The sequence below is a fragment of the Cervus canadensis genome, chromosome 11 (genome assembly GCF_019320065.1).
Source record: "Cervus canadensis isolate Bull #8, Minnesota chromosome 11, ASM1932006v1, whole genome shotgun sequence".
Taxonomy (NCBI): domain Eukaryota; kingdom Metazoa; phylum Chordata; class Mammalia; order Artiodactyla; family Cervidae; genus Cervus; species Cervus canadensis.
This window is the reverse complement of record NC_057396.1, coordinates 76331339-76343736: the sequence shown is the minus strand read 5'-3', so window position 1 is coordinate 76343736 and position 12398 is coordinate 76331339. Positions and strand designations below refer to the sequence as shown.

At 45.1% G+C, this 12398-nt stretch overlaps 1 protein-coding gene across 2 annotated transcripts; it reads left to right on the top strand.

The window, feature by feature from the left end:
- The first annotated feature begins 296 nt into the window (after positions 1-296).
- Positions 297-11900, top strand: LOC122449923 (glycine N-acyltransferase). 2 transcript variants are annotated; one of them, XM_043482037.1, is made up of 6 exons: positions 297-587; positions 3859-3953; positions 7066-7173; positions 8590-8716; positions 10806-10977; positions 11399-11900. In XM_043482037.1, the coding sequence occupies exons 2-6, from the start codon at positions 3876-3878 to the stop codon at positions 11799-11801; spliced, it is 888 nt and encodes a 295-aa protein (XP_043337972.1). In that variant the 5' UTR covers positions 297-587; positions 3859-3875; the 3' UTR covers positions 11802-11900. The 2 variants fall into 2 exon arrangements, with proteins under 2 accessions (XP_043337972.1, XP_043337971.1); XM_043482036.1 differs by having other exon boundaries at positions 299-587; positions 3847-3953.
- The last annotated feature ends 498 nt before the right edge of the window (positions 11901-12398 follow it).

The window sequence follows — 12398 nt, the reverse complement described above, 5'->3', positions numbered from 1 at the left end:
GGGGTAAAGAATGCACCTGCCGATGCGGGAGACGCAGGTTCGATCCCTGGGTGGGGAAGATCCCCTGACGAAGGGAATGGCGACCCACTCCAGCTTCTTGCCTGGACAGAAGAGCCTGGCGGGCTGCAGTCCATGGGGTTGCAGAAGGGTCGGACACGAGTTAGCAACTGAACAACAGCCACAGCAGAGCCCGGGAAGGGGAGGAGGGAGGTGCTGTCTCCTGAGTGTGACCCGGGATCTGGCCTATTGGCTTCATGCAGCTTGGATTTCAGAGTAACTGCAGGGCCTGAGGGCAAAGAGCAGCATGGTGTTTCAGAAAGAGGAGCTCACATGCACATTCAGAACCCCTTCCTGCAACAGGAGACCCAGAGAGCAAGGGCTGGGTTTCATGAGCACTACACCTAACTGTTTGCCTCAGTGCCAGGTCCACATCGCAAGCCTCCGCTCAGCAAGTTCTGGAGAAAACATCCCTAAAGGCACTCAGCAAGACACCGCTGAACTGACTGCATCAAAGAGAAATTTCATCGGCTAGAGAGTGCTCCTCTTCAGTTGTTCCTGCAAAGCTTGGTGTGAAGACAGCTTTCCAGGTAAGTACCCGTTCCAAAAACAAAAAGGATAATCATTGCTTTGTGACATCTTCTCCACTTACATGAGTAAGACAAATCAAAGTGCTCATATTGTATTATGCTCAGAATATGATGATAACTATAGGAAAAGGAATAATTTCAACTTAAGAAAAGTGTATCCGGCACCTATTCTGTAAAACGCAACTTGTTAGGTACCATGAAAAAAATCTTGCATTTTCCAGATCTGAACTAATAAAGGAATGAGGAAAGATCTGGGCATTTCCCGGAGGTGTGTGGGTAAAAGGAGCACTTAATATCTGAAGACGCTCTAAACATTACCCTGTTTAATCCTTCTGGTCATATTTTAAGATAAGCAGCTTTTTGTCTCCTTGAATGATATGAAAGTTATTGTGCTTCATGTCAGAGAGGAAGTGAGCAGATGAGAAAGGACAAAGAGTGCAGGACTGATCTGCTGCTCATTTCAACCGTGGAATAAACTTGCTCTAAAGAATTCACTTACTTTGCTACTACCAGAGTCCATCTTTTTGTGTTCTCTTTTGAATTTATGCCTATGTATGTGGCATATGAACTGCTTTATGTCCTACATTTTCTCATTTTAACTGTTTCTCAGCTGTCCCTAAGTATGAAGAATGAGGTGACTCTCATGGAGTTGTATCATAGTTTATATTTCCTTTCTCTGTGGCTGGACACTGGGCTTTTGTTCAGTCTTTGCTTATGTTCATGTAGCTTTATCAGTTTCTGCTGAGAGCTTTTTCTTCCTTTTGGATTGTTTTCTTTGGGTTAATTTCTTCTTCTGGGAGTAACTAAGTCAGAGGTTCGGATTTCACTCCCCAGGACGTCGCCTGTTACCCAGTTCTGCCAGCTCACAGTGAGCTTTGCCAAAGCCCTATAGGGTGTCCAGATCCCTGTTTCGGCTGTTTTCAGCCTACTTGATTTATGAATCTCAGGCTCAGTTCTTTTCAGTACCCCCCAGTTTGGTTGTTGGTTCCCGTGTGCATTCTTGAAGGATGGTTCTAAACCCTATGCTTTCCAGGTAATATGTAATATTACATCCCACAGATTTTTTAAAAACTTTATTGAAGTATAGTTGATTTACGAAGTTGTTTTAATTTCTGGCGTACAGCGAAATTATCCAGTTATACATATTGAATACATATATATTTTTGTATATTCCTTTTCGCATTCCTTTCCACTATAGTTTATCACAGGACGAGGATAGGGCCCTGTGCGGTATGGTAGGGCTTTGCTTTTTACCCTGACATCCTGTATGTGAGCGCTCACCTCTGCTAATCCCGCACTCCCAATCCTGCCCTTCCCGGCCGCCACCGCCCCGACGAACACAGGTCAGTTCTCGACGTCTGTGGGTCAGCTTCTGGTTCATACCTATGTTCCCTCGCGTCACACTTTAGATTTCACTTCCGGGTGATATCACACGGCGGTTATCTTTCTCTTTCTGACTTCCTTTACTTAGTATGATAATTTCTAGACCCGTCCATGTTGCTGCGATGGTATTATTTCATTCTGTTTTATGACTGAATAATGTTCCACTGTATATATATGTGTGTGTGTGTGTGTACATATATCATATCGTATCTTCCTTATCCATTCACCTCTTGATGGACGTTCAGGTTATTTTCACGTCTTTGCTATTGTAAATAGCGCTGTTATGAACATAAGGGTACCTGTATCTTCCTGAATTATAATTTTGTCTGAATATATGCCCACGAGTGGGATTGCTGGATCAAAGAGCAGCCCTGTTTTTAGTTTTTTGAGGAACCTCCATACTGCTTTCCATAGTGGCTGCATCCATTTACATTCCCACCAACAGTAGAGGGGGGCTCGCTTTTCTCCATACCCTCTCCAGCATTTATTATTCATAGACTTTTTAATGATGCCTATTCTGACCTCACCCCACCGGGGTCATCTTATACTCGGGTAACTTCCTTGTGAGTTGCCTCGAGATAAAAGGTAAGATTAGCCTTCAGGAATGCTTCCTTTTTACAGTCCGAAGATCTCCAAATAGGGCTTCTCCGGTGGCTCAGTGGTAAGATTCTGCGCGCCAATGCAGGCGACACGGGTGTTACCCCTGTTCCCGGAAGACCCCACCTGCCATGGGGCAACTAAGCCCGTCACCTCTGCTACTGAGTCTGTGCTCTGGAGCCCGGGCCACAACTACTGAGCCCATGCGCCCTAGAAACCATGCCCTGCACCAGAGAAGCCACTTCAGGGAGAAGCCCGCGCGCTGCAACTTGAGAACAGCCCCGGCTCGCTGCAACTAGAGGAAAGCCTGAAGAGCAGCGAAGACCCAGTACAACCAAAAGTAAATAAATAAAATAAATAAATAAAAATCCTACCATACATGACAAGAGTCTGGACTTTTCTGCAAGACATAACTTAGTACAAAGCAACTGGAAACCTTTCCCACATCCAGCATATATTATGTACTCAATACATATATGTTGATTGGATTAATCAATCTATCTATGTCTCTGGAAGGTGGAGTTACTAAACAGGTAAATACAGCATCTCTTGCATCAAATCATCCTCATCACCCACTTACTGAGAGCATATTATGTGCCAGATGACAGAGGATGAGATGGTTGGATGGCATCACCGACTCAATGGACATGAGTTTGAGTAAACTCCAGGAGTCAGTGATGGACAGGGAGGCCTGGCGTGCTGCAGTCCATGGGGTCGCAAAGAGTCGGATACGACTGAGCGACTGAACTGAGCTGAGTGCGATAAAGGTAACAGATAGGATAATAAATAAGATGAGGTTCCTGCCCCAGAGGAGAACACAGTCTGTAAAAGCAAACTCTAGCCCAGAGTAACAAGTTTTGTAATGCAGGTATGCAAAAGCATTTACAAGAGCAGAGAAGAGGGAGGGATTGTTCTGTCTGAACTAAGAAATAAACAGGGATCATCCTCCAGTAGAAAGCATCACAACATTGTCAATCAGCGATACGCCCACAAAAATTGTTAAAAAGAAACACAATGTGAATGAATGAGCCAGTTCTTGGACACATGGATCAAAACAGACATTTCATTTTTAGGTGTTGAAAATGGGACTATGTATTTGTGTGGTTTCTCTATATCAATATGTATATATTGGTTTATAACTAGAGATGATTAGACTAACGCTGTACACGCGTGAGAAATCAGAGAGAGACGCTGAAGAGGGCGCTGGCCATCAGCACAGAACCTGCTGCTCTTGCTCCTCAGTCTCCTCCAGCCCCTCTCACTCACGGCTGTTTCCCAGTTGTCTCTCTAGGCTCAGGTGTCTGCACGATGTTCCCATTGCAAGGCGCCCAGATGCTGCAGATGCTGGAGAAATCCTTGAGGAAGAGCCTTCCTACGTCCTTAAAGGTGAGAATGGCAAATTCTTGGGGAGCTTTCCCCTTGGGGAGTGAGGACTAGGAAGTTCCTGCGAGCGAAGAAGAGAGTCTAGCGTTTGCTGACGGCCTGCTCTGTGCCAGGCCTTAGAGCATGTTTCCTCGGGTTTAATGTGCATAACCTCTCTGCAAGATGATCGCTGTTATGCCCACATCACTGATGTGAGGATGAAGGCTTGGTGAAGTGATTTTGCCCGGTACCCACAGATAGTGAGCTGCAGTGCTATGGTATGAACATTGCTTTTTTCTCCAAGCTGAATCAACAAGTATTCCCTTGCTCCTTTTCAAGAAACATTCCATAACAGCACTGGGAACTTGCCCAGAGCTCTCTAACAAAATTAGCTAAGACTGCATGTTAATTTTTAACTTTTTCTCCCTGAAAGAACAGTTGCCAGATCAAGAGCCTCCTTTGAAATTACCAATTGATCAATTTCTATTTGACTTAAATTTCCCAATTTCTCTGAACATACTGCACATCAGACTATTTTGATAGTCAGGCTGGCACTGAGGATCTCTGTTCACCTAGTACAATTGATCAGAAACGTTAGGATTGAATAGGGCATACTCATAAACGCCCCCATCCAGAGCTGTTCCATAGCAGCTCTGCTGATTGGCCGAGGTCCTCGCCTGTGTTTTTTTTTTAGCAATGAAAGGGATGGTGTCCATTCCAGTGGAATTTAGATGCAACCACGGGTCTGTGTGGACAGGAGTTTGAGCAAACTCTGGGCCATCGAAAAGGACAGGGAGGTCTGGAGTCCTGCAGACCACGGGGTTGCAAAGAGTCAGACACAACTGAATGACTGAACAACAGCGTGTGTGTGTGTGTGTGTGTGTGTGTGTGAACAATCGTTTTTCCCTGAAATATTTTTTGTTTCTCTGGTCATATTAGAGACTAGATTTCTACTGTTTCATAAGACACTCCCACAAGATACATCCATTTGAGATTAGATAAATGCATTTTTCACCCCCCTCACTCTCTAATAGATTTTTCTGCTCCTTCTTTCAGTATAAAGGTGGAAAATGTTAGCAGTATTTTATTTGTAGAATATATGGCTTCATTTATTAGAAATAGACTAATGAGGGAAGTCCCTGATGGCCCGGTGGTTCAGACACCACACTCCAAGGCGGGGGGCCCAGTCCCTGGCCGGGGGACTGGATCCCATGTGCCCAGCTAAGGGGCACAGGCAGCAACTGAGATGCACACGCTGCAACTCAGACCTGGGGCAGCCACGCAAATCAGTATCAATAAAAGAGAAAGAGACTAATGGAACAAGGCACCCTGTCTTTAAATCACTGCCTGAAAATGACTCCAGATCAACTAATTTAAAACTAAAAGCCACCCACTTCAGGGGATCCCACTAAATACAGAATCTCTGTTACCTAGTTTTAGTAACTTCTTTCACTTGAGAAATCCTTAAGATCTGGGCAACCTCTCAGAGAAACGGTCAATTTTTCTTGGCGGTAACATCAGTTATACATCTTAAGAACACTTGCCTAAGATATTTTTTATGGTGAGTAGCTATTTTTGAACATGCTTCAGCCTAAAACTTTCTCCTCAAGTTAAGTGGACCCCAAACATTTTGAGAAAACTGTTGGTGGGTCCTAAGGGCCCTTATTTGGAGCATCTCTGTGTTAAGAAAAGGTGGTCCTCTTAGGTCCCCAGCTTTCATGAAGAAATAGCATTGGTTGTGTATTAGAGATGCACATTTTACCCTAGCTCAAATCTACAGTAGTTGCTTGCCGGGTACTTTTAATGGAACCGTAACCGAGAACTCAATACTTGAGTCTCAGTTCAGAAAATGTCCATCTGTCCTTCTAAGTGTTGGATATTCAGTACATTTTATTGCGTGTGTCAACTCCAGCTGAGTCAATTTAGAGTAGTTGCCTGACTCACTGTGTTCCGTGTTCAATAGAAAAAAGGTTTTAATTAATTCAGCCAGAGGAATAAGAAACAGTAACAGTTACACATATTTTCAGACCTTGTAATGAGAAATATATTAACATAAAACGGTTTTACAGACTTCCCAGGTGGAGCTAGTGGTAAAAAAATCCTGCTGCTAATGCAGGAGACGCAAGAGATGCAGGTTTGATCCCTGGGTCGGGAAGATCCCCTGGAGGAGGAAATGGCAGCTCACTCCAGTATTCTTGCCTGGAGAATCCCATGGACAGAGGACTACAGTCCACGGGGCTGCAGTCAGACATGACTGAGCGACTAAACACAATCACATAACATAGTTTTACAGCCCCAAATGCCGACGTGTAAAAACACCTATATTTTGCCAGACTCCACTGAATTTTAATTTCAAGCCTCCATTCATGGCTGAAAACAATAAATTCAGGTAAGATCAGTCAACACAGATTTTTCTCCTCTTTCTCCATGATCTGACATCAATAGTTCACATGAGGTGGAGAGTAGGGAAAGATGTTGAAAAGTCTGTGGTCATCATTAACCATGGTAGAAGTCGCTCAACTGGATAACTTGGTTTTTTTTCCACCTTTGGTCTCTGGCAGTTTCCATGCTGGTATCTGCAGAGGTTTCATGTCCACAAGAGTCACGAGGCCCATGGTAGAATTTATTCACTGCTGCATTCCCCAACCCATGATCCACGGGTGCCCACATAGATTCTCTTCCTGCTTTCCCAATTTGGAACAAGTCTGTTGTTCCATGTCTAGTTCTAACTGTTGCTTCTTGACCTGCATACAGGTTTCTCAGGAGGCAGGTAAGGTGGTCTGGTATTCCCATCTCTTGAAGAATTTTCCACAGCATATTGTGATCCACATAGTCAAAGGCTTTAGTGTAATCAATGAGGCAGAATTAGATGTTTTCCTGGAATTCTCTTGCTTTTTCTATGATCCAATAGATGTTGGCTATTTTATTTATATTATATGGGAAGAAAAATTTCTCCTTTCAGGTGAAAAAAAAAAAAAAGGTTTCACATGGAGATTTTTGACATAGATGCCCTATTTGTCTTTTTTCCACTATAAAATTTCATGATTTCATAGAAATAAGCCTTGTCCTGATCAAAGAAGGTACTTTGCCATCCCTTCCTGATAAGCTGACCCTCTCACTTTCTCGGACACTGCAGGTTTATGGGACCGTCACGCACATGAACCATGGAAATCCATTCAATCTAAAGGCCCTGGTGGACAAGTGGCCTGATTTTAATACAGTGGTTATCCGCCCCCAGGAGCAGGTAAGGAGCCAGGTGTGGAATGAATGTGCCATGTTTATATTTGCTGTGTGCTTAGCATGTGCCTGGCAATGTGGTAGACACTGGAGGTGTGGAGATGAAATGCAGTGATAGTGAACAGGTCCCTGTGCTCAAGAACCTCAGAGTCTGGAGGGAAATGTAGATAGATAAACAAATTATAGTTTAGCATAAAGCGTGCAAGAACAGAAAATGTACAGCATACAAAGAAATGAAAACTGATGCACCATGGAGGTTGCAGACGAAAGTTACAGAATCAGGTGAGAGAGAGGTCTCAATGGATGTTCCATCGGGACTGGGTTTTGTTGATAAATACGTCTTTGTTAGGCCGGAAAAGAACGGAGGACATTCTAACCAGAGAAAGTAGCAAGGACAAAAATAGGAAGGTATAAAACAAGACAGTTAGCTAAGGTGATTATAAAAGCAAACTTATATTAGAATTTCTGTACGCATTTTGGAAAAATATTAAAAAGTAGTAAAACTAAAAAGTTAATATTTTAAGACAAAGCATTCTAGGTTCATTTTTAAAATATATAGTAAAATTATAACTTTATAGAAATATACTTTTCCTGAAAATAATATTATTTAAAAACTGGAAACAAAAATATATATTTAATGAATACATTTATATTGATAATAAAAACTGAATTGAAATAAAATTATTTGATCTTTTATCTTCAATGGGATATTAAGAAACAAAATTTGTTAGTGGTATCATTGCTGAGTTGTGAATTTATTTTTATGAAACATATTCCAAACATTTTTAAAATTCTATAATTCTGCACTAGCTGTGGTTATGTTTTTCTGTGACTTTTTCTTCCAAATAATCTCACCCCCTTTTTAATAATTTGACAGGATTTTTCTACATAAGTGATTTCATTGTTTTTCTGTAATTACAGCTTGTTCAGCTAGTGTATTATGTGAGTAAGCATTTCCAATAGATTTTCCTCTTCTTTATCCTGATTAAATACAGATAGAAATTTCAACCCAGAATTATCAATATCTAAATTTAATACTGTCATCCTCTAGTTGGAACATTTAACAAGTATTTGAAATATGAAACATTTATTCTTGCAACAGAAACTTTTCCTTGTCAATTGCTTTGATCGCTGTTGAGGAAAAGAAAATATAGAAAAGTGCTTTCTAGATGGCTGTGACTTTGTTTGAGCTGAAATTTTGACACAATGTATAATATTCTTCAGTTTTTCATCATAATTTGAATACCTGAATCTCTTATTTTGATCTCATAACTTAAATGATTCAGAAAAATTTGTAATGCGCAAATACAGACAGCAATATTTTAGTGCTTAAAAATCCAGTTTAGTTGATTTTAGGAAAAAAAGTATTACAATTATGAAAAATGTGAAATTAATTTTGTCCCCCATTTCTTTATGATAACAGGACATGAACGATGACCTTGATCACTACACCAATACTTACCATGTCTACTCTGAAGATCTTAAGAATTGTCAGGAACTCCTTGACTTACCAGAAGTCATCAACTGGAAACAACATCTGCAGATCCAAAGTAGGTGAAAGGGATGGAATCCGTGCTGACTCACGTCTCCATCCTAGCGACTTCTTCTTGTCATGGACATCTTCTCTTCAAGCGCCAGACCCTCAGCCTGCTCTCAACTGTGCTGTTGTTCAACCACACCCGTACCTGTGCTGGGGAGAGACACCCTCCAAGCGTGTCTGGGCTTCGTAGAGAGGACTGTACATAATCCCCGGATAGCCGAGCCTCTGTGCCACACTTTGCAGACCCAAGCGGGATGTCTTAGGATGGTTGGGTATCAGAGCAGATTTCCCCAGGGACTTTCCTGTGGCTCAGCCAGTAAAGAATCTGCCTGCAATGTGGGAGACCTGGGTTTGACCCCTGGGTTGGGAAGATCCCCTGGAGAAGGGAACGGCTACCCACTCCATTATTCTGGCCTGGAGAGTCCCATGGACTGTATAGCCCACAGGGTCGCAAATAGTCAGACACGACTGAGCGACTTTCACTTCACTTGCAGACATAACCAAGGTGGCTTAGGGTGGTTAGGGTATCAGAGCAGAGCTTGTCCCAGGGACTTCCAGTCTCAGATCACCTCTCAGGTCACAGAGAGCAGCTGTCATGGTTATGAGCATTCCCTCCAGAGTCAGACCACCTAAGATGGCATTTGCCTGTGACTTTGTTACGTGATCATAGCCAGAGACCATGACCCGAGATCATGATTTATGTATATAGAAATGAGGACAATCAGTTCAGTGCCATTCAGTCGCTCAGTCATGTCCGACTCTTTGCAACCCCATGGACTGCAGCGTGCCAGGCCTCCCTGTCCATCACCAACTCCCGGGGTTCACCCAAACCCATGTCCATCGAGTAGGTGATGCCATCCAACCATCTCATCCTCTGTCATCCCCTTCTCCTCCTGCCCTCAATCTTTCCCAGCATCAGGGTCTTTTCAAACGAGACAGTCCTTTGCATCAGGTGGCCAAAGTATTGGAGTTTCAGCTTCAACATCAGTCCTTCCAATGAAGGACCCAAAACACAGCAGTGTTGAAAAGATTCAATGAAATCTTGAGCAGGAAGTGCCAAGTACAACGCCTGGATGTTTCAGTTCATTTCACTGCCCATAATTCTGTGAACTGACAGATGGGCTGGGCTTGGCAAGGCAGTTGCTCTCTTGGTCTCCTCTGGGTTTACATACGCATCTGCAGTCAGCTGATGGGTGGGCCGCGGGCTGGTTTCTCTAGCATGGCCTCACTTATTATGTCTGACTGATGGTCTGACTGTCGGCTGGCTCCTGGCTGTGGCCATGTCACGGTAGGAGCACACGTCCTCAGCAAGCTAGCCCAGGCTTATTCATGTGGTGTTGATCTCAGGGTAACAGACATGCATAGACATGGTGAGCCCCAATGTGCAGACATTTTTAAGCCTCTCCCTGCATCAGTATACTCTCCCCCATTGATAAAACCAGTCGCATGGTCAAGGTCAGATGCACGGCAGGAGGGGACTATCCCAGGGAATGGATACAAGGACGTGTGGGCAAACTGAGGACCATTCCTGCAATCATCTCTGCAGTCATCTACCACACTGGAAACGCAGTAAGTTCTCCATAGACGGTGGCGACGATACTGATGATGACTTATCTTCTCTGATCATCAGAACCACATGGTTCTGTAGCTCAGGAAACTTAGGTCTTGGCATGACTGTGACTGAATGAATTCCTAGACATGTTTTCAATTTTGTAAAAGCAGAAAAACTGCACGAATCCTGACTACATAACCCCAGACACGCAGCAGCCACACCGCAGTGTGAGCGGTCCAGACCTGCCCAACTCTCTGTGACCCCAGGGACTGTAGATGTCCAGGCTCCTCTGTCAGTGGAATTCTCTAGGCGAGAGCACTGAAGTGGGTGCCATTCCTTTCTCCAGGGGACCTTCCCAACCCCGGGATCGAATCTGGGTCTCCTGCATTGCAGGCAGATTCTTTACTGGCTGAGCCAGCAGGGAAGCCGCCCCAAGCCCATCCCCAAAGTTCTCCGTCTATAACCCCTCAGAACTTCCTACTCCACTGGAGAGCTTTTCCCTAGAATGGACTTAAACCATGGCATGCCTCCTTATAATCCCATCCAGGTACGCAGTCCAGCCTGAATGAAGTAATACAAAATCTCGCAGCCACGAAATCCTTCAAAGTCAAGCGATCAAAAAACATTCTCTATATGGCATTTGAGACAATCAAGGAACTGACTCCGTCCCTGCTGGATGTAAAGAACTTACCAGTCGGCGATGGCAAACCCAAGGACATGTGAGTTTGATAAAAGCTGCTCTGCACCACTTAGACCACTCATTGCGCAAGTAGCCTCCAGCCTTCTCTGCCTGCTTTTACCCTGGCTCCCCACAATCCATCTTCTTCAAAGCAGCCAGAACAAGCTTTTTTTAAAAATGTAATTCAAGCCGTGTTTCTCCCCTGCTTAAAATACGCCACCAGGCCCTCTCCTCCGGAGCGTATCAGGCCTCTGCCGCCCTCTCTGCCCTGTCTGGCCCTTCTAGCTCACTCAGTCCAGCAGCATGGCCTCTCTCTAGTCCTCATCCTGACAAGCTCAGCCACAGTCCGGGACGCTGTGCCCCCTCTCTCCTCCGCCTTCCCTGTCTCTCAGGCTAATAGAGGTGGGGACAGGTGCAAACCGCTAAACTCACAGACTGCTTTTCTCTTGGAACACCCACAGCGACCCAGAGATGTTTAAGCTCGCATCTGCGGAGCCTAGCCACGCGGCTTTGGTGAACAGGTTCTGGCTTTTTGGCGGCAATGAGAGGAGCCGGAGGTTCATCGAGCGCTGCATCCGGAACTTCCCCACCTTCTGCTTGCTGGGGCCCGAGGGGACCCCTGTGTCCTGGTCCCTGATGGACCAGACAGGAGAGATGCGGATGGGAGGCACCCTGCCCGAGTACCGGGCCAAGGGGCTTGTCACCTACGTCATCTACCAGCAGGTCCAGTGTCTGCTCGAGCGGGGCTTCCCCGTGTATTCTCATGTGGACCCCAAGAACCAGATCATGCAGAAGATGAGTCAGAGCCTCAATCACATGCCCATGCCCTGCGACTGGAACCAGTGGAACTGTGAGCCTCTGTGACTGGCCCTGAGCGCCAGCCAGGGCGGGGGGGCCTGAGGGTGTGACGGGGGGCAGAGCACAGTGGAGGGAAGAATAAATTGTGTCTGTGATCGCCGTGAAGGCGTGTGTTTGTGATCACCATGAAGGCGTGTGACTGCGATCACTGTGAAGGCGTGTGTCTGCGATCTCTGGGAAGGCGTGTGTCTGTGATCACTGTGAAGGCGTGTGTCTGTGATCTCTGTGAAGGCGTGTGACTGCGATCTCTGGGAAGGCGTGTGTCTGTGATCACTGTGAAGGCGTGTGACTGCGATCTCTGGGAAGGCGTGTGTCTGTGATCACTGTGAAGGCGTGTGACTGCGATCTCTGGGAAGGCGTGTGTCTGTGATCACCGTGAAGGCGTGTGTCTGCGATCACTGGGAAGGCGTGTGTCTGTGATCACCGTGAAGGCGTGTGGCTGCGATCACTGTGAAGGCGTGTGTCTGTGATCACTGTGAAGGCGTGTGTCTATGATCACTGGGAAGGCGTGTGTCTGTGATCACGGTGAAGGTGTGTGTCTGTGATCACTGGGAAGGCGTGTGTCTGTGATCATCGTGAAGGCGTGTGGCTGCGATCACTGTG

What these genes read in the sequence shown, in the direction of transcription:
- LOC122449923 (XM_043482037.1), top strand. Translation starts at nt 3,876, where the DNA reads ATGTTCCCATTGCAAGGCGCCCAGATGCTGCAGATGCTGGAGAAATCC. An exon ending in TTATCCGCCCCCAGGAGCAG is followed by an intron (nt 7,174 to 8,589) that starts GTAAGGAGCCAG and finishes TTATGATAACAG; the next exon opens with GACATGAACGATGACCTTGA. An exon ending in ACAACATCTGCAGATCCAAA is followed by an intron (nt 8,717 to 10,805) that starts GTAGGTGAAAGG and finishes AATCCCATCCAG; the next exon opens with GTACGCAGTCCAGCCTGAAT.